The sequence below is a fragment of the Rhamphochromis longiceps genome, linkage group LG18 (genome assembly GCF_057381845.1).
Source record: "Rhamphochromis longiceps isolate RC_006_pf linkage group LG18, R_longiceps_female_GT1.1, whole genome shotgun sequence".
NCBI classification, from domain to species: domain Eukaryota; kingdom Metazoa; phylum Chordata; class Actinopteri; order Cichliformes; family Cichlidae; genus Rhamphochromis; species Rhamphochromis longiceps.
This window is the reverse complement of record NC_140574.1, coordinates 13,003,780-13,031,577: the sequence shown is the minus strand read 5'-3', so window position 1 is coordinate 13,031,577 and position 27,798 is coordinate 13,003,780. Positions and strand designations below refer to the sequence as shown.

Here is a 27,798-nt window from a genome sequence, read left to right as displayed (position 1 = left end):
AAGGCATATAATGAGTTTAATGTGAGCCTGGACACTAAGGAAGGAGAAAAGGCAGAGATCGAGCTGAAAGGATGTGCAGCTGGTTAGGATGATTGGATGGAGATGGAAGTGTACTAAGGAGTGAAGAGAGTGTGCTGAGAAGATGGAAGGAGCACTTCGAGAAGCTGATGAATGATAAAAATGAGAGAGGAGGAGAGAAGGAAGAAAGTTAGTGATGTGCAAAGAATTAGTATAGAGGAAGCAAGCGCTACAGTGGTTATGGACAGACTGACAGATGAGGTCAGACAGGAGTCTCCTAGGAATTACCTATGATGTTTGCAGATGAGTGATCTGTGGTGAGAGTAGGGAGCAGGTGGACGAGAGCCTGGAAAGGTGGAGATATTCTCTGGAGAGAAGAATGAAAGACAGTAGAAGCAAGACACAATACATATGTGAATGAGAAGGAGACAGGAGTAACAGTGAAGCTGCAAGGAGGAGAAATAGTGAAGGCAGATAAGTTTAAATTTGGGGTTGACCATCCAAAGCAACAAACCGTGTACAAGAGAGTGCAGGCTGGGTGGAGATGGTGGAGATAACAACAAAAGTAAAACTAAGGTTTATGAGATGATAGTGAGACCTGCTATGATTTATGGTTTGGAGACGATGGCACTGACAGAGAACCAGGATGCCAAACTGGAGTTGGTAAAATTGGAGATTTTCATTGGGAGTCACCACGATAGTCAGGATTAATAATGAGTACATAAGAGAGGCAGCTCAGGTTGAGCGGTTTGGAGACAAAAAGGTATGTAGAGGTACATGACAGAGGAGGGATAGTGAATTTATTAGACAAAGGATGTTGTAGATGGAGCTCCCAGGAAGAAGGAAAAGAGGAAGAGCACGGAGAAGATGGGTCTAGTGATGGAGAACATTCAGAGGGTTGGTGTAACAGAGGAGGATGCTAGGGACAAGATGAGGTGGAGGTAGATAATCTGCTGTGTGTATAGGGAGCAGCTGGAAGAAGAAGATTGTACCACACTCAGAGGCAACTGTGGCATTGTAGCTGGATTTAGTATTTTGTATTATGTTTTGTGGAAGTGTTTACATCAGGGTGTGGTGTTGGCAGGTTAACCTGCATCTGAAGACCTGTATATTATTTCCCTTTATGATAAAGGACTTGATCATGTGACCAATCTCTAACAGAAGTGTTAATCCATGATGGACTGAGCATTTCTTCTTCACTTGTTCCATATGTCCCTACTACATATTACTAACTTTTGTCTACTCTGTCTCACATTGATTGATTGTAGGTATTCTTGTTCTAATACTGCAGGATCTGTAATTAAAATATAAAGGTCCTTGAGGTGGCTATCATCATCAGTTGGTACTATTAATAAAATTGAGTTGCAATGGGTTGGGGTTTGTTGTTGTTGTTGTTTTCAAGCAAACTACAGGATAAAAAATATCTGTCATGTGCTGTCAGGCTATTGGTGAGGGCTGGGTATGAATGTGCCCAAGTTAATTTACTGTATGTCTCTCCCCTACTCTTCCCCCAAGCTTTTCTGACTTCTTTTGAGTGTATCAAATAAAGGCTAAAAAGCCCAAAAGAAAGGAAAAACATTCAGTCATTTTATAGTGGAAGAAAAAAATGTGCCTTTTAGTCAGACTTTTGAGTGTCAAGACTTTAATTCGATGTTGACAATTGGGCCTTGAAGTATTAAGGAAAATCAAAATTAAAGGCTTGTTTTGCAAAATATCATCACTATACTTTTAAGAACCTGCCTTTGGTATAAACACTGACAGCTCGGGTCTTGAAAGAAAATAATTAAGCTAAACCTTAAAAGTTAACCTGCACAGAGATGTAGTCAACGGGTTCATACTTCAGTTTATAGTGTATTTAGTGACCGCTGTTGGTCCAAAAGAATAGAAAGAAACAATACAAGAGAAGTCCCCTGGATGCTCAAATTGAGTTCCTGGATCCAGAAGCATATCTGTATCAGGATCAGTTTGTAATATTTTCTTGCTGTCTCTCATTTTTCCCAGTGTATTTTTAACATTGGTCTGTTTTATGTTGATAAAGTTCTTCCAAAACTTTTGAATCCACACCAACTCCACAAGTTAATCACTATGCTGGGCCAAGCCCTGTGTTAGTAAACTTTTCATACAAATCCACCAATTCATGATAATAATAATAATAATTTTTTAGATGATCAGATGTGAGGCCACTGTGTTAACCTCTGCGCCACTGTGTCGTCCCAATGATGATAACATAGCAGCGGCAGAAAGTTGAGGTTTTGAACATCCTTGAACTGCACTGAGCAAGTGAAAGCAGAGTTCTAAGAATTCCCCAACACATTGCTCTGCTGCTCCTATCATCTCGTATCCCAGAAGATTTGGTCCAGAGTTTAGTTTCATCTTTTCTTCTTGGTTTTTATTTTATTTTCAGTTCAGGTTACCTAAACTTAGTTTCCAGAGTGAATCTTTTAGTTAATTTTTTTTTAATAGTTTTAGTCCAAATATATATTTTAGCTTAACTGGTGATTCTGAATTGGACATAGAGACAGACATCATTCACATCTATTTGTCAACACTTTCATGGGCCATCAACCTATCCAGGGTGGACCCTGCCTCTCTCTCTGTGGGACCTGAGATGGACTCCCAAATGGTTAAATAAAAATGGATGATTGGATGGGAAAATCCTAACTCTAATGATATTTATAATCAGCTAGTATATTATTAGAAGGTGTTAAAGTTTCTCAGAGTTATACTTTTTAGTACCAAATTTCCTATTTCTTATTCTGTCACAATCCAGTGAAGCATAATGAGGAAAACTCTAAAATAACAAATTTTGAATGTCTGTGTAAATTCTCAGTCATCCAGGTTATGTAGCCTAAGGAGCTTAGAAAGATAGTGACTGGTTTCTTCTTCTACCTAAGTTTCTAGAAGACGTTTCACTTCTTACCTGGGCAGCTTCTTCAGCGGCTTCTTTAGTTCTAAAAGAAAAAAAAAAGAGAATCCCAACTATTTAATCTCTAGTGAGAGTTGTCCTTTGAAGAGGGTTGTTGACCCACATGTGCCTCACCACAACCAAGGTGTGAAATGTCTTCAAGAAAGTCCACACACCTTCTTTCTAAGCTCTTTGGACTACAATGACCTGGATGACTGAGAACTTACACAGAAATATTGCCTCGTACTTTGGGAGGAAAAAACTGCAACTGTTGCTTTAATATGAAAGGGAATCAAGAAAACCAACGGACTATAGAAACTACCTCCACTTTAACCTAAGATGCAGACAAAGCCGACTTGTTCCCAAGAGTTTGTGCCTTGGATCCACAGTCGGGACATAGAGCTGAGCTGATTTTATGGAGAGCAACAAGACTTAGCTGCATCATCTAAAGGATAAAGGTCACACTTTTAAGGATGCTGATGTTCACACTTTGGACAGAGAAGACAGATGGTTTGAAAGAGAAGCGAAAGGGGCCATCTGTGTCCACTGAATGAAAAATCTTTGAACAGACTTTGCAACACCAACTGTCTGCCACCTATAATGCAGTTTTGAGATCCCTCACCTGAAACTTCTGTTGATAATGACCGACGCCTTTTTTCACACCGTGGCTCATGTGGTGAGCCAGATGATCAATAGTGACAACTCTTAAGGGACAACTCCCACCAGGGATTAAATACTTGGGACTCTCCACATTTTGGTTTTAAAACTGAAGAAGCTTCATGGATGAGAGGTGAAACGTTTTCAAGAAACTTAAAGAAGTCCAGTTGCTTTCTTTCTAAGCTCCTTAAACTAACTTTGAATGATTTCCATCAGTTTCAGAATGCTAAGGTATCATAAGAGAAAAATCAGTTTGGGTTTTGTCCAGCAGCACTACCTCAGGAAATTATCATAGTAGCTTCAGAGGGATTTGAGTGTATAAGCAAGCAAGACTTAAATGTGACTCTCTTCATTTCCATTTAGAAGCTGTTTTAAGGGATATATTCTGAGTGAGTGAGACACCACAGAGTTACAGATTGTTTCACTAGTGCATGTAACCTCATCTTAGCTGTTAAACTTTTAAAACAGTACACACTGAAAGCTAATTTAGTCACATCATGCACTGCATCTGAAATGTTTGTATATGTAATGCTGTGGAGAATCCTGTGACATATATACAGTGATATGCACTAGGGGGCGCCATTTCACTATCAACTGTGTGGAAGTTCAGCTTAATTGATCCTATCCTGCAGGCCCAGATATAACAAAACAAACAACAATATCCAGTAAACAACAAAACACAATTCAGTCTCAAGTACAGTTTTACATTATTTAGCAGATCGATCCATCCATTCATCCAACTCAGGGTCACAGCATAAGCTGTGAGAGGCAGGGTGCACTCTGGACAGGTTGCCAATATGCCACAGGCCTAACAGAATCACCATACAACCTAATTCGATGTCTGAGGACTGTGTGAGAGGAAGCTGAAGTACCTGGAGAGAACCCACGCAGACATGGAGTAGAAGTGCCAGGTCAGCTACACAGCACTAACTCATGTACACTTGATGCAAAATTTTACCTTCCAGCTATGAATCTTGGTATCAAAATGTAGGTAGAAAGAAGTCACAGACCATAGACTGGTGCCTTTTTTACTACTGTAAAAATGATATATTCCATAATAGTGACACTTGGAAAAAGTGTAAAGTGGATTTGGTTAGTTTTTACTTAAGCGTTAACTGTTCCCCCATCAACATTTTTTAGTATTTGACAAACTCACTTGTAGCCCTAATGAAGTATGTTTCGACATATTAATATATAACATTAAAGGCATAGTTTGGCAGCCATTCTCCCAAGGAAAGAGAAGTAGGCTATACAGGGAGAGATTATCCTCAAAAATTTCTGATCCATACCTAATCATTTTGTTCTAGAAACAGGCCTGAAATATCATAAACCGCTCAGTTCAGAAAAGAAACAAGGATTACCCTGGTGGGTGTACAATGGGGAAAGAGTCCTGAAAACTCCATCTGGCTAACTACAGTAATTACTTAGTACCAGCAAAAATGCTGTACAAAATAATTCTAACTGCAGATTTTCATATTTTGAGGGAAAAACTGTTGAATTGCTTCAGTAACCACACAAACAATTTGATTTTGATGATGTAAGGTGGCAACTTTTTTCAGATTTGGTTGATCTTACATGTAATGAGAATTCACAGCTCTCTACTGTCATTTGCTTTGAATTAGAGATGGCATGATACCACTTTTTTATGTCCGATACGATATCATAAATTTGGATATCGGCCGATACCGATATGAATCTGATATAGTGTTTTTTAATTAAAACTGTTTTTGTAATATCTTGCTGCATTTTGTATAAGTTCAAATTCAAGTTAAAAACAAACAAACAAACAAACACTAAAGCTATTCTGTTATACCTGTATGCAAAAAAATACAATGTACCCAAAATATTTCATAGTGATATCATAAGCAACCTAATTAATAGGGTTGCAAGCTCCCAGCAAAAAAAAGAAATTGGGAACCACCCTCCACCTCATGATGCTTAATCGATGTAATCAACTTTAATTTGATTCAGTGTGAAAGAAAATGCACAGAAATCCATTATTTTTCAAGAATAATTAAATAGATTCAACATCTTTCTTCAACAGAAGTGCAGACTGCACAGATGGTATCTTCCCAAAGGAAAAAGTGTATATTAAGGTATATTAGACTTAACAGTTACTATATACAGTAATGGACTTCTATACATTTTACATCAGATTAAAACTTTGGGTGTAAGATTCAGATAATTATTAAAAACTAGACATTTTAAATGAGAATAAGAAAGAAAAGTATTTCTTTGTGCCCCCTTCTCCCTGTTAATGCCCTATCGCCCCCCCCTGGCTAAACTTTGCTAGATCCGCCCCTGCACAGTTACCAGCTGTCAGCTAAGTAGAAAAAGATCGTGGTGTACAAAGTAATATTAAATAAATTCTAACAACAGCTTATCAAGCTTAAACGTGCTGCTGTTGTTCAGCCGCTGGTTTCCTCTTTCTGGCGCGAAGTGGCCGATAAACAAACATGAGAGACATACACTCGCGACAGAAAAGCTGATCAGCTGATCATTGATCAGTTTCACGATTGAAGTGGCAGCAGGAGAGAGAAGAGGCTGTTCAGGTTGTTGAGCTTAATTCTGGAATGCTTTACAAACATTCAGAGATGAACTTACACACTTGCTTTACTTCTCTCTGGGATAACTTTCTCGGAGATGAAATGCCACTTTGGTAGCGAAGCTCCAAATGCTGAACCAGACAACAGATCTCGCACGCCACAGCCGCTCTATCACGTGATGCATACTGCTCCAACACGCTACGGTTATGAGCCGAGTTACGCCATGTCGCAAGTTTTGTGAGGTGCTTTTTTGATATTTAATGGATCGGATTACATTTTTTATTTCTCTACGATATCCGATCCAGTAATTTAGGCCAGTATCGGACAGATACTTAATATCGGATCGGTCCATCTCTACTTTGAATGGGGTGAAGTCGTATGCTGCTGAATTGTAGATTTGTTTCTTCACTCCTGGTAAAAGAGCCGGATTCAGCCAATCAAATCCCGTTAGAAATATATCAGTAGAGCGTGAGGTAGCCGGCTGTGGAGTTCAGCATCAAAGTGAAGGAGAGTTTAATCATCACCATGTTGTTTAGTAACAGACAGATAGCCAACTCCTAACCAAAGCTTGGCTAGGTTGCTTTGTAAGTGACAGGTGTTTGTTGCTATGGCAAAGACACCCAGAAACATCACGCATCAAGTGTTGAAGTAACGCAGAGCCGCCACTTTGTATGTAAACTAACTTCTGTGTATGTATATGATATTTTTTAGGTAAACAAAATGCTTCAGATGTGTTGTACTCACTGGGGAAAAACACAAACATCAAATTTACACATAACCATTTTGTGAACACAAACATGCTGGAAAAATAAGACAAGCAGTGGCAGAGCCTACTCACAAATGCATCTCGCTGCATTATTTACAGCACTATTTTATTTGATCTTGATATGACGGGCAAACATCTTAAGCCGAAGACGCCACACACTCCTTCCCCCGGGCATCACATAGATCACATAGTAAAAAGACCAAGTGCTGTTGGTTGATCATGAGTCCAAAAAAGCTAATTAGTATGATTTTCTGGATTAGAAAAAATAAAGGTAATAGACTAACATGTAAAAACATTTTCTATGACCGGAAATACCTCAAAATTGACATCAACTATGTACAAAAACATCAATATAACATTTATATATATATATATATATTTTTTTATCTTCTATACCCACCTAAAATATACCAACGAAGCAGCTATTGGTCAATCTGAGGAACTCGTTCGGCAACGTGTTTTTGAAAACAGTTTAAATATCCTTCAGCTATAAGTGTGAAAACTCCAAAACAAAAATAAGTAGGGAAAAAGGAGAAAACAAAAAAGAAAGACCATTATATAAATTAAAAAACAGAACCCGACAAACGTCCTGTGTGTATCCCGTGTGCCTTTTTTGGAATACTGCAGAGTGTGAGGAGGTAGGCTGCTTCAGCCAGCTTCTCCAGTGAATAAGAGTTTGTTCGAGGATGGGCCGCTTCTGACCATCCAGCAGGGAGCTCCCGAAGCTTTCCTTTTCAGTTCGTCTTCGTGTGCGTGCAAAGATTCAGACGCAGCTCCATGATGTGTGATGTAGGCCACAGACAAAATAGAAGGGCACTTTTTTTTCTCTTTTCCCCAAAAACTCAGGATGAACTCTTGTGATGAAATAAGGGAGAGGAGACGGAGTCTAGAATTAGGGGTGGGGGGTCAGTGGGGTTAGCAGCCTTCTTGTTTGTCAAGAGTTTGTTTCACAGTTGAATCGAATATCCACCCAGACTAGCACAAACTTGGCAATATATATATATTTATATACAGTATATAACCTACAATCATGAACAAGAGAGACACAGGAGATTCATCCTTAAATACAAAAAGTGTCTTCTGGCGTCCGAGCTTGGACTTGCTGTAGTGTGTGTTTGTGGCATCTGAAGAGAAAAATAAGGTCCTGAGATATGCACTGAGGGGCTGCTGAGGAGAGTGTTTGAGTGTGAGCTATATAAAACAACAAAAACAACAAAAATATATTTAAATCTATAGCATCAATGAGTTTGTGTGGGATGTGTACAGTATGTTAGGAGGGGCTGGACCGTGGTAGGGCCAGTATTCGTCCGTTGGTCTTTCCCCCGTTCATGTGTGTGAACGGGATGTGATGCTCCTCGTAACTGCCCCTCAGGCCCATGGAGGAGGCCTCGTCCCTGTCCAAACACTGCTCCCTCTGCGAGTACGACGAGGGGTCCAGTGGTATGCTCTCCATGTTTTCCATGTCCAGGTCGAAATCCTCGCTCTCTGGCGGCTTGTTCTCCTCGCTGTAGAAGAAGGAGACCTCCTGGAAGGTTGGATGCAGGTCCTCCCGCAGCATCTCGATGATCTCCTGGAAGGTGGGACGCATCTTGGGGTTGTACTGCCAGCACATCTGCATCAGGTTGTGTCTGCAGGATGAGACGGGGAGATTAGGAGCTGAACTGTCTACATCTTTATTTTTATAATGTACTTATGGTTGTTCTGTTAAGAATATTTCAGTCAAATCAACTTCACCTGATCAGGCTTCATAGATACGATATTATCCTTTTAATAAACAACATTAAAAACAAAACCAACTCCCTGATTTATATTATTCCCTTCCCCTCACCTCTGTTGTCCATGTGCACTGATTATTTTGAGTCACTGTCCTGCTGCAGCAAATGCTCAGACATCAACAGCTAAAAATATGGCCACCCTGAGAGCACACTTTAAGCAACACCTGCTAAAAACTGCTCTGCCCAGCTGTTTTAGGAAACTAAAAAGTAAACTGTACATCTGTTAGCAGCTTCTTTTTTTTTTCTTTAAAAAAATATTTACATATTTGCTCTCACAGCTGAGTTCAGATTTAGCACCCTGCACATTCCATTTTATAATGTATTTTAGCACATCGTTAATAGTTATTTATGAACATCATGAAATCCTATGCTTCACTTCCAATCTCAGTGATCTAAATTGAATAAAGTTCAACTTTTGACTGTGGACTTGTGAAATAACTGCTTAAAAGTGTTTTGACACAGTTTGTAGTTTAAGCAGGAGAAGTTGTTTTTCTCAGTGCGTAGCCACCAAATCCCCGTGATCATACTCACAGTCTGTCAGCGCAGTTGTCCGGCCGGTCCAGGAAGCCTCCTTCCATGACAAACTTGAGGACCTGTTCGTTGGACATGCCCTGGTACGGCTGCTCAGCCAGCGTGCTTACCTCCCACAGCACCACCCCAAATGACCTGGTAAACAAGCGAAGAAGAGGGAACGACATGAGGAGAATGAAAACGCAGCAATTAGACCCTAGAATAAATCTGCCTGCAAACATGATTGATGCTGTTAACAGATAGACAGAGTGCAGACAGGTGCAGGTGATACTGATAAACAATGCTGTCTGCTCCCATGTCGCCTAAATATCTGTCATATATTTAAAACTTCCACATGGATGGTTTCAAAAGTGAGAAGTAAAGGATGAAGGAGGAGATGGAGTCTAAAATTCACACGTGTCACTAACCAGCAGTCTGAATGTGCAGTGAAGACGCCGTCCTTCAAAGACTCAGGTGCCATCCACCTGACGGGCAGCAGACCCTTCCCTCCTTTCCTGTAGTAGTCGGTCTCATAGATGTCTCTGGTCATACCAAAGTCTGGAAGGAAAACATAAATCAGACTCCAAATTACAGCCAAACCTGCACCAATTATCAGAAAGATCTGGTGGTTGTTATTTTACATTCACTATCTGCTGTGATATCAGCTTGTGTAACCTTGTGAAGTTCCCTTTTGTATTCAGGATATATCTAATTTATCTTAATTATAAGGGTGCCATTACCATTGCTTCTGCTCACACCTGTTCAGTCAATACATGGCACCTAAAGCTGTGGATTTGAATACTGTCTTAGTAATGTCTGATGACTGAATATAAACACCCATCAGTGTGACAGTGCATTGTTGGCTTTTCATGCTTCCACTATGAGGCACCAAAATCTAAGCAGTTTTTTGTGCCCATTTACTTTATGAATTCTTACCTCCTATTTTGACTGTAAGATCGTGAGCTACCATGCAGTTTCTGGCTGCCAAGTCTCTGTGAACAAACTTCTTGGCGTTGAGGTAAGCCATGCCATCCGCAATCTCAGCAGCCATCTGGATCATCTCCTTCAGAGTGGGTGGTGGACGGCCAGGGTTATTCTGAGGAACATGAGACAGACTTTGAAATTCTGATCTACCAACAAAAGGTTTGGCACAGTTAGGGCTGCTCAATTAATTGAATTTTAATCACGATTACGATCTGGGCTTTCAACGATCATTAAAGTGACTGAGTAGATTATTAGCCCCTCCCTTGTGCTTTACTCTCACGCTGCTCCATGTGGCAAATCGAGCGCACCTCTCTGCATTTCGAACACGTGTCACAACAATTAAGAGCAGCGGTCTCCAACCTTTTTTGCGCCACGGTCCGGTTTATGCCTGACAATATTTTCATGGACCCGCCTTTAAGGTGTCGCGGATAAATACAACAAAGTAAAACTAGTACCGGTACTGAAAAAAAGAAAATTTATTCATAACACACGTGAAAAGACCAAGGAAAACAGAGTAAACGATAAAAACGATAACAAAATAACTCTGAATACCGATTTAAAAACCCTGAAAACTATACATTTCACACCGGAGCCTCAACTCTCGCGGCCTGGTACCAAACGACTCACGGACCGGTACCGGTCCGAGGCTCGGGGGTTGGGGATCGCTGATTAAGAGGACCCGAGGGAAGCTCGGAAAGCTAAGCAGAAGTTATTTGGAGAGGAGAGTGACTGCCGTTGGTTGAAAAGAGAGGTAAAAAAACAAAAAACTGCAGTGGTGTGGAAACATTATGGGTTTGCGGAGTCAGACATGGATCAAGTAGACATAGTGTGTAAACTTTGCTACAGTGTCGTAGCTGCACCACAGAGCAACACTGCAAAGTTCACTAAACATAGATGTTTACATTTTTCATTTATTTTTTATATTGCAGACATTTGCACTGTTATCAGTATTTGCACACTATTTTATATTATTTTTTAACAATCTTTAAAGTCATTATTCAATACATTGTTATTGTTAAATAAATATCGTAAAATAATCGAGATCTCAATTTCAGTGAAAATAATCATGATTATCATTTTTGCCATAATCGAGCAGCCCTAGGCACAGTCATTATATTATTACACTTTAGGTAAATTATTGACAAGATAACACATCGTACACGGTTACACAACATAACACCCCGACACAGGCTCGACTTTCAGTTTGAACACTCAGAACTTATCAGAAAAATAATGAGGTTTGTGCAGATGTCAACAAACATAGCATGTCAGTTCAGAAACACTTTTGCAGTTTTCTTAGTTTTGAATTCAATTTAGTTTAATCAATTTAGTTCCAGTTTAATTTCCAGAGTGAGTTTTACTCATTGCAAATTACATTTTTAATCTTAAAGATGTTCAATTTCAGTTTAAGTAGTAGTTTTTCATGATATCAGACTGAAGATCAACCAAGCAAAATATTGTACAAACACTTGACTCATTATCTAGCCATACAGCAGATTTCAGATTTCCACTGTTTGTTGTGTTAACTACACTGTTTCTCAAAACTATGCCTGAAAAATGTAGCCAACTGAACAGTTTCTGATTAAAAAAAAACCCCAAACACACTTTTATGTCCCAAATCCTCATCCAGCACACGTCTCAGCTAAAAAGGCAAAAGTGCGCACACTGAACACACATACATTTTTTGTTACCATACTGTATTGTTAACTCTGTGATTGATCAATGATGTTCTTTTCACAAGTTAAAAAAAATGCAAAAACTAAAGTACAATAGTTCAGAGAACGGACACAGTTTAACATCTTCAAGTTAAAAACTGAAAGAAAATAAACAAAGATGGATCAATGAGATGTGTTTTAATCTTATGAAAATTAGAAAAATAAAAAGTAAATTTCTGGACTTGTTCTCTTTCTGAGGTCTGGTCAGGTCACCGTAGTAAAACAAGAAAATCAATATTAAGTCATTTTAGTTTTTAGATTAGTGAATTATTATAACCTTGCTCCCAACACACCAGCCACCCGTTTCAAGGCAGCTGCCATGTTTTCAGTTGGCTTTACTGCTAAAACCTTCTGTCAGCATCCTGCAGCTCAGCCCTGCTTCTGCTCTAACAAAAACGCCATCTGCATGTTTACTTAAAAAGGCGCCGCATCGCTTTGTACACAGAAGCCCCCTCAACATGTATTAAAAGAAAATGCAGATTTTGATATTGAAGGCTTCAGTGTTAATGCCACATAAACTGATCCATATTTGTGCACACAGTCTCTGATGTAACACACTATTATTCTGTAGATGTGATTTAGTCCAAAACAATCTGACTGGAAACAAAATAGCAGATGTTTCACCAGGAAAAATACCCTATGACTCCAACTTTGTTAACAGCTGCTTACTTTAAACACTGATGGATTTAAAGTGTTGTTTATCTGCACTTTTGCAGTAAACTGAATGTATCTTTAAAGCACCTCTCTAGATAAGACCTCACTAAGAACCAAAGTAGAGCCTAATGTGTCAGTAAGAGCAGCAATAGCTCCTCGACTGAGCAGAATTAGCCCAATTAAAACATGACGCTTTAAAAGCTTTTATGCTGCTCAGTGTAAAAATAATTTCCGCATCCAGTTATAAAAGATTGTTTTGCATAAAGTCAAGAAAATGCAACCTAAGCCTAGTTTGCCTATTATACTCACAAAATGCAGAAGTGAAAAGAAGAAAAGAAACCAGAAGTACAGTCTGAACTAAAAGAAGAATAAACATAATTCAAACTAATGTTTTACCTCAGCGTCGGGTCGCAGAGAGCGCAGGAAGCTCTTCAGGTCTCCGTGGGTCATCAGCTCCATAACCACCAGGGTGGGCTGCCCCTTAGACACCACACCCAGCAGACGCACCTGGCAGATAGAAACATGGGGATTTTCATCTTAATGTAGTTTAGTTTTTTCAAAAACGGGAATTAGAAGTCAGCAGGTGAAGCAGGTGCTTGCCTTTCACACAGCTCTGATTTTAGTACATTTAGTACTTTCTGTTCTAAATACTCAAAAATAACAGCTAACACACACACACAGCTACGGCCCACTGCTTCCAACCCCACCTTAAACTTTTACACATCGCCAGTAACCAAAACCATCAATGTCCTCTGCTCATGAACAACATGAGAAAAACATGTTGCTTCTCTTTACCACGTGGTGGCAGCTGAAGGCTTTCATGACGGAGGCCTCGTTCAGGAACTCGATTCTCTCCCGCAGGCTGGCCGACTCGTTCACCGTCTTCACCGCTACTCGTGTTTCACCCTCGCCTTTGACAATGTCCTTGGCAATGCCCTCATAGACCATGCCAAAGGAGCCTTGACCCAGTTCCCGCAAAATGGTGATCTTCTCCCTGGGCACCTCCCACTCATCTTCCTCATACACTGCAAAAAGAAAAAGGGAAAGAAAAAAACATTTAAATGCATAGGAAAACAGGCATGCCCATCATTACTAATAATAAAATAAAATAAACTATGTGAATAACATTATGAAATTAAATCCAAATTTCATTAGTTGTACTGCTGAAACCCCAAAAATAATGTTTATCAACTAATGCAATAGTAGATCTTATTGGATTAAATCTTTGCAAGTGAGAGTAGAAAATGCAGCAGCAATTAAATTCATGCTAACAAAACTAATTTAATGAGATCCTGCAGAGATGTCGTGGTGCAACAGTTAGTTTAATAGTTGATCCACCAGGAACAATTTCACCAGCCAATCACAAACCAGGGGATCCAATCGCTGATAACGCTGATGTGTAATTGCTACTAAGTTGTCAAAATCCCTTAAATTAGCTAAAATCATTAACTATTCTGTTGTTGACAGGAGACCCAAACCCTGTTTACCATCAGTGCTGAGATACTCGGGATTTGAAGAGGCATAGATGGGCCCGCTGGGTCCTTGGGTTTGACTAAAAGGAGAAAAAAATAAAACAAGCTTAATAAGAACACTGGTAACACGTCGAATAATAAGAGAATGACTAATGAGCCGGATGTGAAAGATATTTACCTTTTCTTGAACATGACGAAGCCTACCAAAGCCACAAACAGCACCAGGACAAAGCAGATGACGGGCCCGATGACGATCTTGACGACATGCAGAGGATCGCCTGTTCAACAAGTCCGCCCGGACAGTGAGTCAAATTTCAGGTGAAAAACAAAAACAAGCTGCACACAATAAACCTGCTAAGCTGGGATCAATATGCTGCTCTGTGATCCTAATCTGCTTCAAGTACAAGCTTTTGATTTGGTTTAAGAAGACTGAGTCATGCCAGGTGTCTGTCTGCGTGTTTTCAAGTTAAAATTCTGCATTTATTTGTATTTACACTCATTTCTGAGCTGTACTCAGAGGGGTTTTTTCAGCAGCAGGTCAAAATAAGAACATCAAACTGTATAAAATTTAATATAAGCACCTTGGTTTCTTAGGTAGGACCACAGGAGGTGCTTTATTAAACACGGTTTTGAAAGCTTTTATAATTTTGTGTGCACAGCAGGCCAATTAGATTATTTTTGTGTGTCTAAAATAGACAACTGATTTAGCAGGATTTGGTCAGATCAGGCAAGACTAGAGCAAAGTCACCATGCTGAAACTTATATTTACTTATATTTGTAAATTAATATCCAAACACTCCATAAAGCTAAGTTCAAAATCTTTGTTTTAATTTTGCTGGCACATTAGAGTGCCAAGGTTTATAGAAGAGAGATTACTTTTTTTCTTATTAGTGCATAAATCAAAATGTACTGATAGCCAAGAAGAAAACATACATTTTCATCATGTTTTACAAAGAACGTGATATAGATCAGACTGTAATAAATGGACAAACCCGTCTACACATGCCTTCAGAAAACAGAAGGTGTCCGTAGACAAACCATGTCTGAACTCATTCTGTCTACTTACTTGGATCCTCGACGTAGAAGTACGTGGGCTCGGTCCATGATCCGTTCCCAGCCAGTGAGGTGGCCCGGATTCTCACCGTGTAATTCCCAGGATGCATCACTTTCAGTCTGCAGCCACGACTCGCTTTGTACATGTTCCTCGACACGCAGTAGTGCAGCTCCTGCGGAGGAACAACGCGGCCGTTCAGGTTTGGAAAGTTTAAAACTTAATTTAGACTCATTTTGTTTCATATCTGTGCGTTAAAAACAAGTTTGTTACTCTTTTGGTTTGTTTTGCACTACAAATAAAATCACCAGCATCAACAAGATGTTCTGACTAACTGATCTCTATAGCAACTAAAACATGGTGCATCGTTAAAATTACTCCTCCATTAAGGTTATCTCCCAAATGACATTAGTGAGACCAACAGACCAAATAATAAGCGTTGCTTTTAGCCGTCTGTGCTGCGTGGTGAGCTTTAAGCTGAACAATTTGTTTCTTCTATATTGTTTTCCATTGAAAGCCAAAGTCATTATGTTTAATGAGAAAGAGGAATATAAAAATTGCTTGGTGTAAGAACCATTTGCATTGGCATGAACTTGCAATGAACTCTGCCATCCAAGATTCAAACTATTACATATACTAAGGCAGTAAAGCCATGACAAATGTGCATGCAGATGTGGAAGCCTGTGGACATGTTCACCTCAGAGTCACCCAGCTTCTTGTAGTTGATCTCATACAGGATGATCATCCCATTCGGGGCTTGCGGTTCCATCCAGGTGATGTGTACTGTTTTCTCTGTCACCTCGCATTTGATGAGACCCAAGATGTCATCGGCTTTGTCTGTGGCGAACAAAACGACATGAGTCATATTTGTGTGAAGAGTTGGGCGTGTTTGGAGTAAATAAAAGATGAGCTGCTCATATTAAAAACTGTTTCCTGTGAGCCAAAAGCTCAGGGGTCAATGGAGCATGCAAAGAAAAGCGCCTGGACTTCTTTAAGTTGCTTGAAGACGTTTCACCTCTCATCCGTCTTCAAGCAACTTAAAGAAGTCCAGGCGCTTTTCTTTGCAAGCTCCTTTGACTACGATGACCTGGATGACTGAGAACCTTCACAGAGAAAAGCTCAGGGGTTCATTCTGTGCTAAACACTCTGTTATACACAGGTTTTTACTACTTTTGGCTCTGTATGATGTCCCAGAGAGGGGAAATCCCAAATATGGTCATTTCTTTTCAAACTTTCTATTTGCAACAAGGAGCGAGTCAGAAGAAGGTTAGCTAAAAGAGATCCGGGTTTATTACACAGACCTACATAACCAAGTTCCTTGGTAACGTTAGCAATGCCTCTTTACCTTCAGGCATTGTGCGTGCGCTGACATACGCCGCCATGCTGCAGCGCGCCGGGTCGGTTGGGTGGTTACAGGCATGGACCTCGATCTGGTAGCTGGTGAAGTGGCGCAGGCCGGAGATAATGGTGGACTCCTTGGCATGGACGGTGACCACGGTCTTGGTGCTTTCAAAGGCTTCCTCATCCTCGGGGATGCTCGTACCCGCGCGAGGGCTTGGTGCGGTGGTTAGGAAGGAAAACGTTCGGTTGGCGATGCCATTCAGATCACGCCGGTCTCTCGAGCGTCTAGATGACAGAGGTCAAATTTAAAGTTATTCAAACACAGAAACCACATTACTTGTTATGTGCATCCAACCCTTTAAAAATGATTTAAAAAGTCAGGCCAATAAAACAAACAAACAAACAAACATAGGACATTTTTAGTGACTGTTATTGTTCCTGTGCAGGTTTGTTGTCAGGAGTCTTACTTGATCTCAAAGACTTCATTGTGTAGGTAATTCTCAAAGGTTTTGCGGTACTCTGAGTCCTCTTTTTCCTTCTTGAGCTCCTTTTCGGTTTTGGGGCAGGCGCAACATCGTGTCCCCTGGCCCTGCTCCTCTGTCTGGTTCCACTTCTGCTCCTCGTCACTGTCCACCTGAGTGGGCAGTCGTGATGGCACCTTCATCCCTAGTGACACGTAGTCAGGAGAGAATAAAAATGCATTTCAGCCAGGCAGTTTGGGATGACAGGTGCGATAAACACGGATACACAACACAGTCTTATGCACAACCCCTCGCACCCCCCATGCCCCGGTGGCATGTCTGTCACTGTCATCCCCAGGTCCTCATTCTCTCTGCTGGAGATAAATTACGAGTGACACGACCTCCCTGCAGACTCCCATCTCTGTATGAGCGAGCGTTATGGGAGTTTAAAAAAGGAGCGATTGCGTTGACACAGACGGGCAGTGATGGAAAGGCACACATGCAGGCTGGGCTACGACCAAAATAAATCAACTAAGATATGAAGTCTTCCTGAATTGGAGTTAAAGTGGATGAAGAATATGGCTGTTTTAGTACCACGTTTCATTTAGTTTCAGTTATGCACTGCAGCCCTAACAAAAGACACAACTTTACTCAATTTCATTTCCTTGTTTAGTGACTTTTAGAAAAAACAGGCCAGTGTTTTGGTTTGGGTGACTCATTTCCTTTGGGAACATCATTTAAAATATATTTTAAACAGTGTGTTTTCTTTTTGATTATTCAGTTTGTCTTTCATCCACTGGTCTCCTCCATCCTTTGCCTTCACCACAGGAGGTCCAAAGGTGCCGATGGAGGAAACAGTGGCTTCCTGAGATAATGAACTCGTGGAGAGGGAATGAGTCCCAAGTCATCAGCTAACAAACAGCTCTGGTGCATAGAGCCTGCACTGGACTGAGGGAGAGACCCCAAGTGTCAGACACAAATGAAAGGGTAGTACAACAACCATTAATGATGTTTGTGCAGGTTCACCTACGGAAACTTGTTAAGACTCCCTCACACGGCTGTAAAGACAAAAGCTGGATTTTCAATACCAGAACAGCAATGACGTAGTAGCTCATCTGGGGCAGAGTGCATTCAAATTCAGAGGTTATTGGACATATTTAACCTGAACTTTGAACCTATCGTGGAGACCTATTATTATGTGCAAGTCTGATCAAATTCTTACCAAAACTGTAGGGGAATTAGTGATTCTAGTGAAATGTGGATATACGTTTCACCATGACCCAAGGTCACTGGTCCTTTGGCTAATGAGACAAAACAAAAGCATTATTCTGAAAATAGATTCAGCAAATCTATTAGTTATTTGTTTTCAGGTGCTGAAAGTGAAGCCATTGTGTTCTCACTGGTCGGGCTACTTGCACAGGAGTTATCTGTAGAGACCGGCACAATAAAACAAAGAGGAACCTGCCAGTTAAGATGGTGACAAGATAGATATCTGTTTTCAAATTAACTGAAAAGCAAAACAACAACTATAGATAAAATTCAGTTAATTGCCCTGCCATAATAAATACACTTTAGGTTAAATAAAACTATCACAGCACTTTCCTTTCTTCAAGGTAACAAAAGCCATCAAGAAGAATTACATCACAAAATATTTACTGTGTCATACGAGCAGACTGCAGCAGCCTGTAGTAGTCAAGAGCCTTAAACTGAGACGAGCTCCCGAGCTAATGAAAAGCATTCAGCGTGTCGGACACAGAAGCAGACGCACAAACACAAAATGACCACAAACAATGTGGCTAACCCTTCTGGCAGTAGTCAAACTTGTAAAGCTCGCTGGCCTCGGGCTGACGCTGGCAAAAGACCAGGTAGTGAGTGATGTTGCCGTTGGGGTCATTGGGAGGTTTCCACTTGAGGATGATCTGGGAGGAGGAGTTGGAGGAAGAAATGGGGTCCAGCGGTACCGACGGTTCTGGGGGGAAAATCACAGAAGTAGCCGATTAAAATGAAGCAACACGTATATTAAGCACACCGAGTAATAAATCGCCTTATTTATCCCAAGAGTGCAGTTCAGAAATACACAGAAGACTTAATAAATACTTAAATTATGACTTTACATTAAAAGAACAATACTGAGATTGTTACTCATTGTTAGTGATGTGTTCAATTAGTCATTCATGATCTCCCTAGATAGTCAGACTCCCAAATTTGGGAAATCTTTGTTTTTTGCCCAGAGTGTTTTATCAACACATGGATGGCTGTTTGCGGGACGTGAATACTATGACCTGTTACCAGAATTGCTGCCAAAAAAAATTACTTTTCTATATTTACTTTCTTCCTGTATTTGTGAATTCTCTGAAATTTGCCAGGAGGAAATTAGTCTTTCCACTATTTTACCATCACATAGATGCATAATAGAATGAATAAATAAGACAGACAACATACACCATGTTCTTCCATATATTGGTGCATAAATTAAAGAGCTGGATCCAGGCCGTGTCACCACCTAGCACTGCTATCTGCAGGACCATAACTCAGCTAAGTTTAAGCTCCTGAGAACCTGCATACTTATGGGGACATTACATTTGGCTTTTCTGCACCCTGTACACTCTGCTCAACACAGGCCTGTTGCATCCCAAACAGCAGCTGCCGTTTCAGCAGATTAAAACAGTTTCGAAGTTATTGAAGATTGTGGTTATCTGCTGCAAAGGACCATCTGTTTAATGTCTAAACTCAGTTTTGACTATTTTCACTGTAATTTTCTACTGATTATTCATTTTTCCCCCTCACTCACATTTAATGAACTAGGAACATCTCGCTTCAATGTACACATATTAAAAGCACCAGGAATCTGAATTTACATAAAATAGACTCTCTACGAGTCTATTTTATGACTCTCTCTATGAGTCTATATTGAGACTCTCTACTCTCTTTGAGATGAAAACTTGCACTGTTCCACAGATCGGGCTGCGGTTTGATCATCTGCATTTGTTGTTATTGCAGGACGAGGAGTCCTCTTTCTATCCAATTTGCATTTCATACTGAAACACGCTTACTGGCACAGTTTGGCTCTGTGACCAGCAGCTGCCTGCTCAGGGTATTCCCCGTCAGTTTTGTTATTTGTTATTACAGTTTGATGCTTGTAACGTGCAACTCTCACAGAGCCCAGCGTTTCAGGTTACGGGGAATGAAGATCGAACTTTTCATGGGTGCTTTCGGCAGTAGCTTTAACTTTTTCATTCAGCTGCAATTTGATGACAGTTTTACTGAAACAACTAGCTATTGCTTTGCTTCTAGTTTACTGTAATTACCCCGGTGATTATTTTGTGGTGTCACATGCACTGATGTTGACACTGAGTTAACTGCTGGGGGTGTGTGTGTAATTTATACAAGTGTGTGTTGTTGGTGAGGTTTAGTAAATATGTGGGGGGGGAAAATCTGACAGCTTTGCAAGTTTGTTTTTCTTTAACATCTGGTTTCATGATCTGGAATCTGTATCAGTTGTGGTCAGCTGATAACAAAAAGCCCTGCAGATCAGAAAAAATAGGTTGCTAGCTTGTGGGTTGATCAGTGACTGGCATCGCCCTGTATTTGATCGCTGACACATGGCCTTCTTTCTGAGTGTGACGTAGATTTTTCGAGTAGGAGGAAGAACAAGAGACACTTCAGATCTCAAAAGTGTTCTGGCCTGAGATGGAGTATCGTTATGACGCTGCCGAGCTTCCAGTGTTTGATCAGGAGAGTGTACGTGAGAAAAGTGGGGCGCCAGACAGAACCCTTGGGAGCTGCAGAGACCTGAGCTCTGTTGTCACACTGTGATTATGTTGTCCTTGTTTCTTGCCACACACTGGTCAGACCACATTGTCTGACAAAGATTCACCAGCAACAGCTTATTTGTAATGACAGCTTTGCCCTGTTGGTTAGATTTGACACAGGCCAGGAACCCGGAGCGCCTGCCAGACGGGTAAAAAAAACAAAACAAAAAAAAACCAAAACCCTGCTTGACATGGCTGTCTGTGTGAGTGATGCGCCTCTGCTGGAAGCCTATTTCATGTGAGCGAGAGATGTCATGTTTCATGCGGTTCATCTGGAAGGAAACGTATATTGTCTAAAAGGAAGCTAGCTAGACAGGCCATCACCATGGTGCACACAGCGAGATCTGTGGGTGGCAAGGTACAATTAAGCAGTGGGGAAGAGCACGGTGATGGCTGCTTGAGTGACTGATACGGACACCTTGCACGCGGTAAGGCCCTGCAGGTCTGTGGCACTGTAAGCAAATCATGCCGTCTGTCTTGCTCCTCCTTGTTCTTGTGCCAAGGACATTTTGGCAACAGCAACACACACAACACTGACTCCACCAGTCAATGATAGTAACACCGCGGGATGAGCCTAAAAATAGCTGAATTCTAGTACAGGACAAGATATTGACCTTTTCCACTGTGAGAATTTCACAGCCGATGACCTGCTTTTGAAGAAGCTGATACATCTTTAGCTCTAGGTTTGCAGTGGTTTCCATGTTTAGATTACACAGAGCAATTTTTATGCCTGGTTTGGTAGGACAGTCCTTAGATTCAGGTCCAGAACAGGCTTGACAATGCAACATCATTGATGTCTGAGTAGTGCTGTGGTTGGTAATAATACCCTGACAAGTTGCTTCTGTTATAATGTTAAGGTAGAGTCACAAAACATTTTTGGTATTAAAAAAACAAACTAGTGGAAAACAGTCGCAGGTAGTAAAGTTCCTGCATGAGGACAAAGTCTCCTAAATCAACTCCACAGTCTTCAATCAAAATATACTTCACAATTCAACTACATCAAGGCAATACTCAGGTGGAAGAAGCTGCGATCCACTCATCACACTTACTTGTGGCATTGGTGCGGACGTAGATGATCTCGCTCTTGGCTCCGTGGACCTGGTTCTCGTCAGAGGCCGAGAGCTGGGTTTTCACCATAATGGCGTATTGTGTCCACGGCTTTAGGGGGAAGATTAGATGACCCGGTTCGATCTGTTCTTTTTCTCCGTCTGTGGCTCGGCGCGGAGGGTCCACGTCGGCAATCACCCAGCTGTTGGAGCCGCAAGCGTCCTGCCCATCAAACTCCGTTACGTTCTGAAACGGTCTGTTGTAAGAAAAATAATTTATCGATTTATTTCAACAGCCTACAGAGGAAAATCTGCTCATATAAGATTACTGATGTTAGAGTGACGCTCACAGCGCTTCTGGTTAGAAAGGAGGGTATTCCAGGATGTTATCTTAAGATTTTATCGGTCTATAGGGATCACTTTTAATTATAGGAAACTTTTGAGGGGCCAGTAAACACTGGTGAGCATGTATCAGATGTGTGAGTACAGACAAACAATAACGTTCTTTAAAACTGATCTGGTCGCTTTAAAACATACTTTTCAGAAGTTACTGTATCTCTGCTGTCCTCTGCAGAGTATCTGAGCAGCTTAGAACAATATTGGTTTGGCAAAGAGCCGAGTCAGATTCTGAGTCTGATTGTGAGAGTGGCTGACTGATGACTCGAGATGAACTCACGCTTCTTTGTACAGCACCATGAAGCCCAGCAGGTCTCTGAAGTCTTTCGGCCAGAAAGGTTGCCACTTGATCATTATCTTATCGCTCATGGTTCGAATCTGGGTAAAATTGAGCACGTGGTTCTCACCTGAGAGCACATAAGACAGAAATAGTGAAGGTTAAAGATAATGAGTAATTATGCAGGTTTTTAAATCTCTGTTGACTGGAGAAAACTAAGGAATCATATCTGCTTTTGTTCATTTGTGAGAAGATCTTCATGAACTCCACTTGTTCAGCCAATTGTACTTTTCTAAACTTAAATTCTTCTTCAGCTTACAAACTAAATCCTTTTTCATTTGCTTTGCTGAACATGTGTAAAAGCACATCTCTTGCTTACAAAGAACTAACAAAACTGGGTTAACAATTCAAAAGCACAGCAGACATACAATTAAAGTCTTCCAGCACACAACAACAACAACAAAGGTCTCCTCAGCGCCGCTGTCTGCAGCTTCACTCCTACATGTTTACCAAATTTATCAAGGTCTTTGATAAAGAAAAAACGAAGGCTTTTAACATGTCAGTAAAGAAAGACGACCTTGGCCTTGTGCATCTCTGTGGCTCAATTTATGAAGACGCACTGCTCTGGCATTCAAATGTTTTCTGTGGCCTTTGCAGCAGAAGTAAAACACGGATGACAGGAAATCTACCTGAACTCAGAGTTATCAAAAACCCTGATGGCCGCCAGTCTTACCCCCATCACCCTCCTATTAGATCCACCTATGATGTCAATTTGAAAGTCTCACATTGTCTATTTGTAGAAATATTGTATTCACAAAGTGAGGGTGACACAACACTCCATCAGCCTTTTACAGCTGAGGGGTAAAAAAGAGACTCAGGGCCAATCAGAAGCTGATCATCAAGATCCCAACTATATAAACACAAGTCCAAGTTACACAGACTGAAGATCTGTGGGTACAGAATGGACCCCACTTGGGAAATGTAAAACTTGAAAAGTGACTATGGAGATTTTTATTTATTTTTTTGACGAAACTGAGATAAAATTCCCAGGTTGATGAGAAATCATGAATTTCTTCAGTCAAACCTTTGGTCCAGCAATGTCGAGGCACCATGCTGGTGCCAGGTTTTATAACATCCTGTTAACCAGCTCGTACACATATGAATTAGGATGGAAAGGACACAATCAGAGCAACGCCTAGATCACCAAGTTACCATGCATAGCGGTTATGAGTGCTTTGCTTTGTTGGTTGTTCCTACACAAGTTACACAATGTCGGTAAAAGGTCTGCAGGAAGACTTCTGCAAACACAGGACAGGAAATGACCATCATAACAATAACTATGAGTATGTTTGCATGTACCAAGCCCGACTCGGTGTTTTTCGTTGCTATAATAACATCCTGCAAAAGCCGACTCGAGGGCCGAGGGTCTTACATGAAGCCTGGTCTCCGTTGGTCTTAGAGGCGATGTCGTTCTTGACCTGACGATCTTTGGTTCCCGTCACCTCCTCCATCTTGCGGATCTCAGACATGCAGAGTTTGGAGTTGTAGTGGAAAAACATGCGCCCCTGCTGGATGGTCAGCTTGTGTTTGGACCAGTCCCAGAGCTGCCGCAGGTTCTGGTTGTCCAGTGCATAGAAGGAATAATTCCTGGAAAAGAAGAGTGAAGACAGCATGAACATACTTTAATGATACATGACATTTGGCTGAGGGTACAAAAAGCTCCTTTGAGTAACATGAGCAGGAGGTTATCTGAGCATGGCTAGTCTTCAATTTATATCATGTCTGTCCTTTGCTATTTCTTCTGTAAGTGCAGCTCATTGTGCTGCAGGCGTCTTCCACTTCGTCTCAACGAAGCCTCGTGTATGATTTGGGAAAGTCTAACCAGAAACGGCTACCACAAAAAGACATTTTGAAAAGGTCAGTCCTTCCGCTTTTAACTCATAATTACAGGACATGGCAAGGATGAGAACAGCTAAGAAGAAAGAGTCTCACCCGATTTCCTGCTCCTCTCCACGAATAACACGGAGTTTACGGAAAAACGAAAGGGACACGAGGGCGTAGGAACGTCGCACTGTCAGGTAGCCAGTGACCTCCTCCAGCTGGCCCAGACTGGCCTCCAGTTCAGCAGCTATGTTGTCTACAGAAATCCCCCAAAAAACAAAAAAAAACATGAGCTTTAAAAACTGACTACCGATTCTGCAGCATGACTCATAAAAGACACACAACAAACTGTTTTCATTCATTTGTGATTCCCATTTTCTTTTCATCTTTTTCCCATTAAATCGCAGGCTTACTTTGTAAATAATATAACTGGATTGATTTCAGCACAGCGTTTATATTTTAATGACTGCATTAAATATTCACATCCATTAACTTTCAAATGAAGAGGAACTTCTGCACCACTGTACATCAAATCTAAATGAAACTATGAGCTTGCTGTTTGTTCCTATTAAAATTTATTTTAGCTTTTAAAATGTTCAAAAATCATCACACATCTATGTTTTCCAGAGTTCCCATAGCTTTTATTTTCTCTTTAATTAACGTTGCTGGTTGTTTGATTGTACATTCTGGAGTATCTTCCTGGTTTCCTGCAATGTCAACATCTCTGTGTTTGTTGTTCTGCTGTGCTGATCTGCTGCACGATGTAATCTGATTCAGCCAAACAAACCGCACACACTCACTTCCTCCACGCAGGTTGATGACCAGGCTCCCGTTGAGGATGGTGCAGCCTCTTAACTCCTGGGCAGCAGTGACCGAGTCCACGACTTTCAGACCCAGACACACCTTGGGGCACAGCCCTGCGCAGGGAGTGCAGTTGAGCCTAAAGAACAGGAAGGAACAAGATGAGTTTTGAATTATATTCTGCTCTCTCTCTCTCTCTCTCTCTGTCTCTCTCTGTCTCTCTCACACACACACACACACACACACACACACACACACACACACACACACACACACACACACACACACACACACACGGAAATACTAAAACCTTAAACCTGCGATGAGTGATTTTTGGACAGCAGACAAACGTCTCAAAATCAACTCTGACGTCATATTTCAAGGTGATATGACAACCCTGCTAGTAAACATGTCTATTTACACATCCAGTAGAGGAGGAGTGGCATTGGCAAAGGTTTCTCCTGGCTCAAAATCAGCCTTTTGTTGTGAGGCTATGCACGTAAGCATGACTGATCCAAATACAGTCAAGGCACAGAATCTGTTACTTTACCGTTTTTCTGTCCCTCTTTCTTTCTTCAGTGGAAAAAGGCCAAAACATATTTGATAGGTAAACACAAACAGAGTACATCTGTGCACGTTTTTCTCTCCCTCTCAGCTTACTGAACAGACATCCTACAGCCGGCACACATTTGCTGTGGAAAATGTTTCAAATTGAAGGGATTAAAGTGGAGGATTAGAAGATGGCGGACTGTTTGCTCCAGGTCATTGTCCTGGTTTATGAGGTGAGAATGGCCTTTGTTTAGTAACAGCTGATTAAGCAGGCAGGACAATTAGAGAAAAATGGCAAATAATGGATTCTTCTGGTACGCTTTTAATGGTAATCACTCATTTACAGACTATAAATACTTAATATTTCAAAAATGAAGTACACACTGTGAGCTTTGGCACTGATATAGTTGTATATGAAATTAACAACAGCTTTCAACAAAACAAACCAGCCACATGACAACAGTTTAAAAGCCAGAATGACTAAAAAAACAAATAAAATAGAAGTTTACTCATGCCGGTGAGTAAAGGAAGGTTTGTTCTCTTTTATTATCTAATCTGGCTCAAAACCCGCCTTGAACTACCCTTGACCCTTTTCCCTCCCGAGTGCCACATCTGCACTTTCAGCCCAGACACTCATCACACCTTTGAGTACACTGCTTATCCTTCAAAGCACTTTCATTTCCACAGCTTAGTTTAAAGCCAACAACAGCAGGAGGACGCCATTGAGAAGGAGGAACCAAAAAAGGGAACAGAAAGGAAGTCAAAGTGAAAAGGATGAAATGGGAGTACAGCTGAATCGCCACAAATCAGCTGCAGCTGGAAAATGCGCCGTCTCTTTAAAACCTTTATACACAAAACTAAAGGTATATTAAATATTATATTCAGTATTTTTGCTAAAGGTTTTTGGTGATAATAATATAAATTATCATCCATATACTTACACACTCACCCTTTTTCTGACTTCAAGGGGACCTATTATTCATATTTCCAGCTCCAAGTTTTTAATCCCTAGATTTTAGGGTGTCTTTGTATGATTTGCATATCAAAATAATCGCTGCTTATCTTGTGATGAGCAAAAGTGCAGTGCCTTGGTTCCTTTTTCGTCTGGAAGAAGCTGCTTAGCTCCTCTGCATTTAAGGCAGACCACCAATTAAGCCCACTTTCATTTGATTGGCATGACCTTTGAACAGCATGTAGGTCGGGCTTCTGTGCTTAGAGCCAGAGATGGGATGATGTGTGTGTGAGATGACACTAACTCACATAATATAAAGCAAAGAATAGAAAACTGCCTGAAAATGAAAGCTTAAAGCTGTCTGAAGCCCGAGGCTGTAACACTGGTGTTTTCAAACAAAGCACCTCATCTGCTCCACTGGAGATGGATCTGCTTTCAGATGACCTGTCAGGTGTGAATGTACCGCATGCAACTCCATGAATGTGAAGCTGCATGTGGTTCAAACAGAGATTATGTGCTTGGCAAATCATCTGTGGATTAATAAAGGTGAAATACACGTAACGCCGTACACCTGGCAGCAGTGGCACTGCCACCTTTCCTGTCATCACTGACAGACTGCATGGACTTTGTTGCTGCGTGTTGCTTGCCAGACACGCCCTCTATCTCTCCGCAGCCAGCCAGGGGAGTCAAGGCCAAGCACCCGGGGTGCTGACAGCCTGTCCCCTGATGTTTCACCACTGGCCAGTGGTTCTGTAACAGACGACTACGTGTCCTGAAAGACCGAGCTGCATTTTCAGCCTTTGCCCAAGCAGAAAGACTTCGGCTGTCTGGAGTGTTTGTGCTTACAGGCACACCCACCCTTGTGGACAGCCCAGTCACAGTAAGCGGAGGTGTCAGAGGGACACAGCGAAGGTCACTGGCAGGTCAGCACAAGCACAACACCTATTTGAGGTAACTGCAGAGCTAGAGAAAAGGGAAAACACAGTTCACTCACAAGTGTCTGCATTTACATAAAGATCGCACGCTGCAGTGCAGACACAAGCGTCTGGCTGGTACACAGCGAGCGAGTGAGCAACACAGAAATGTAGGATACTGAGTCAAATTCAGAAATGCAGACGTGCCCGGCTCCCTGCTGTGCCGTACCACTTTGACCTAGCTGTCTGCGGTGTCTGACAAACACACAAATATACACACAGAAAGAAAAAGAGGTCTCTGTGTCTGTGTGTGCA

The 27,798-nt window shown here is 41.2% G+C and overlaps 1 protein-coding gene across 1 annotated transcript in view; it reads right to left on the bottom strand.

Moving 5' to 3' along the window:
- Positions 1 to 6,967: 6,967 nt before the first annotated feature.
- Positions 6,968 to 27,798, bottom strand: part of insra (insulin receptor a) — a 75,543-nt gene continuing 54,712 nt past the window's right edge. Inside the window, exons 4-21 of the mRNA XM_085388399.1 lie at positions 25,068 to 25,207; positions 24,379 to 24,523; positions 23,819 to 24,033; positions 22,390 to 22,516; positions 21,717 to 21,970; positions 18,657 to 18,824; positions 16,862 to 17,060; positions 16,399 to 16,679; positions 15,751 to 15,890; positions 15,069 to 15,228; positions 14,181 to 14,280; positions 14,018 to 14,082; positions 13,326 to 13,555; positions 12,927 to 13,037; positions 10,114 to 10,273; positions 9,606 to 9,735; positions 9,199 to 9,333; positions 6,968 to 8,520 (exon numbers count right to left, since the gene is read on the bottom strand). Coding sequence (XP_085244525.1) covers positions 8,163 to 8,520; positions 9,199 to 9,333; positions 9,606 to 9,735; positions 10,114 to 10,273; positions 12,927 to 13,037; positions 13,326 to 13,555; positions 14,018 to 14,082; positions 14,181 to 14,280; positions 15,069 to 15,228; positions 15,751 to 15,890; positions 16,399 to 16,679; positions 16,862 to 17,060; positions 18,657 to 18,824; positions 21,717 to 21,970; positions 22,390 to 22,516; positions 23,819 to 24,033; positions 24,379 to 24,523; positions 25,068 to 25,207 — 3,118 coding nt within the window. The 3' untranslated portion in view covers positions 6,968 to 8,162. The remainder of the gene's footprint in view (positions 8,521 to 9,198; positions 9,334 to 9,605; positions 9,736 to 10,113; positions 10,274 to 12,926; positions 13,038 to 13,325; positions 13,556 to 14,017; positions 14,083 to 14,180; positions 14,281 to 15,068; positions 15,229 to 15,750; positions 15,891 to 16,398; positions 16,680 to 16,861; positions 17,061 to 18,656; positions 18,825 to 21,716; positions 21,971 to 22,389; positions 22,517 to 23,818; positions 24,034 to 24,378; positions 24,524 to 25,067; positions 25,208 to 27,798) is intronic.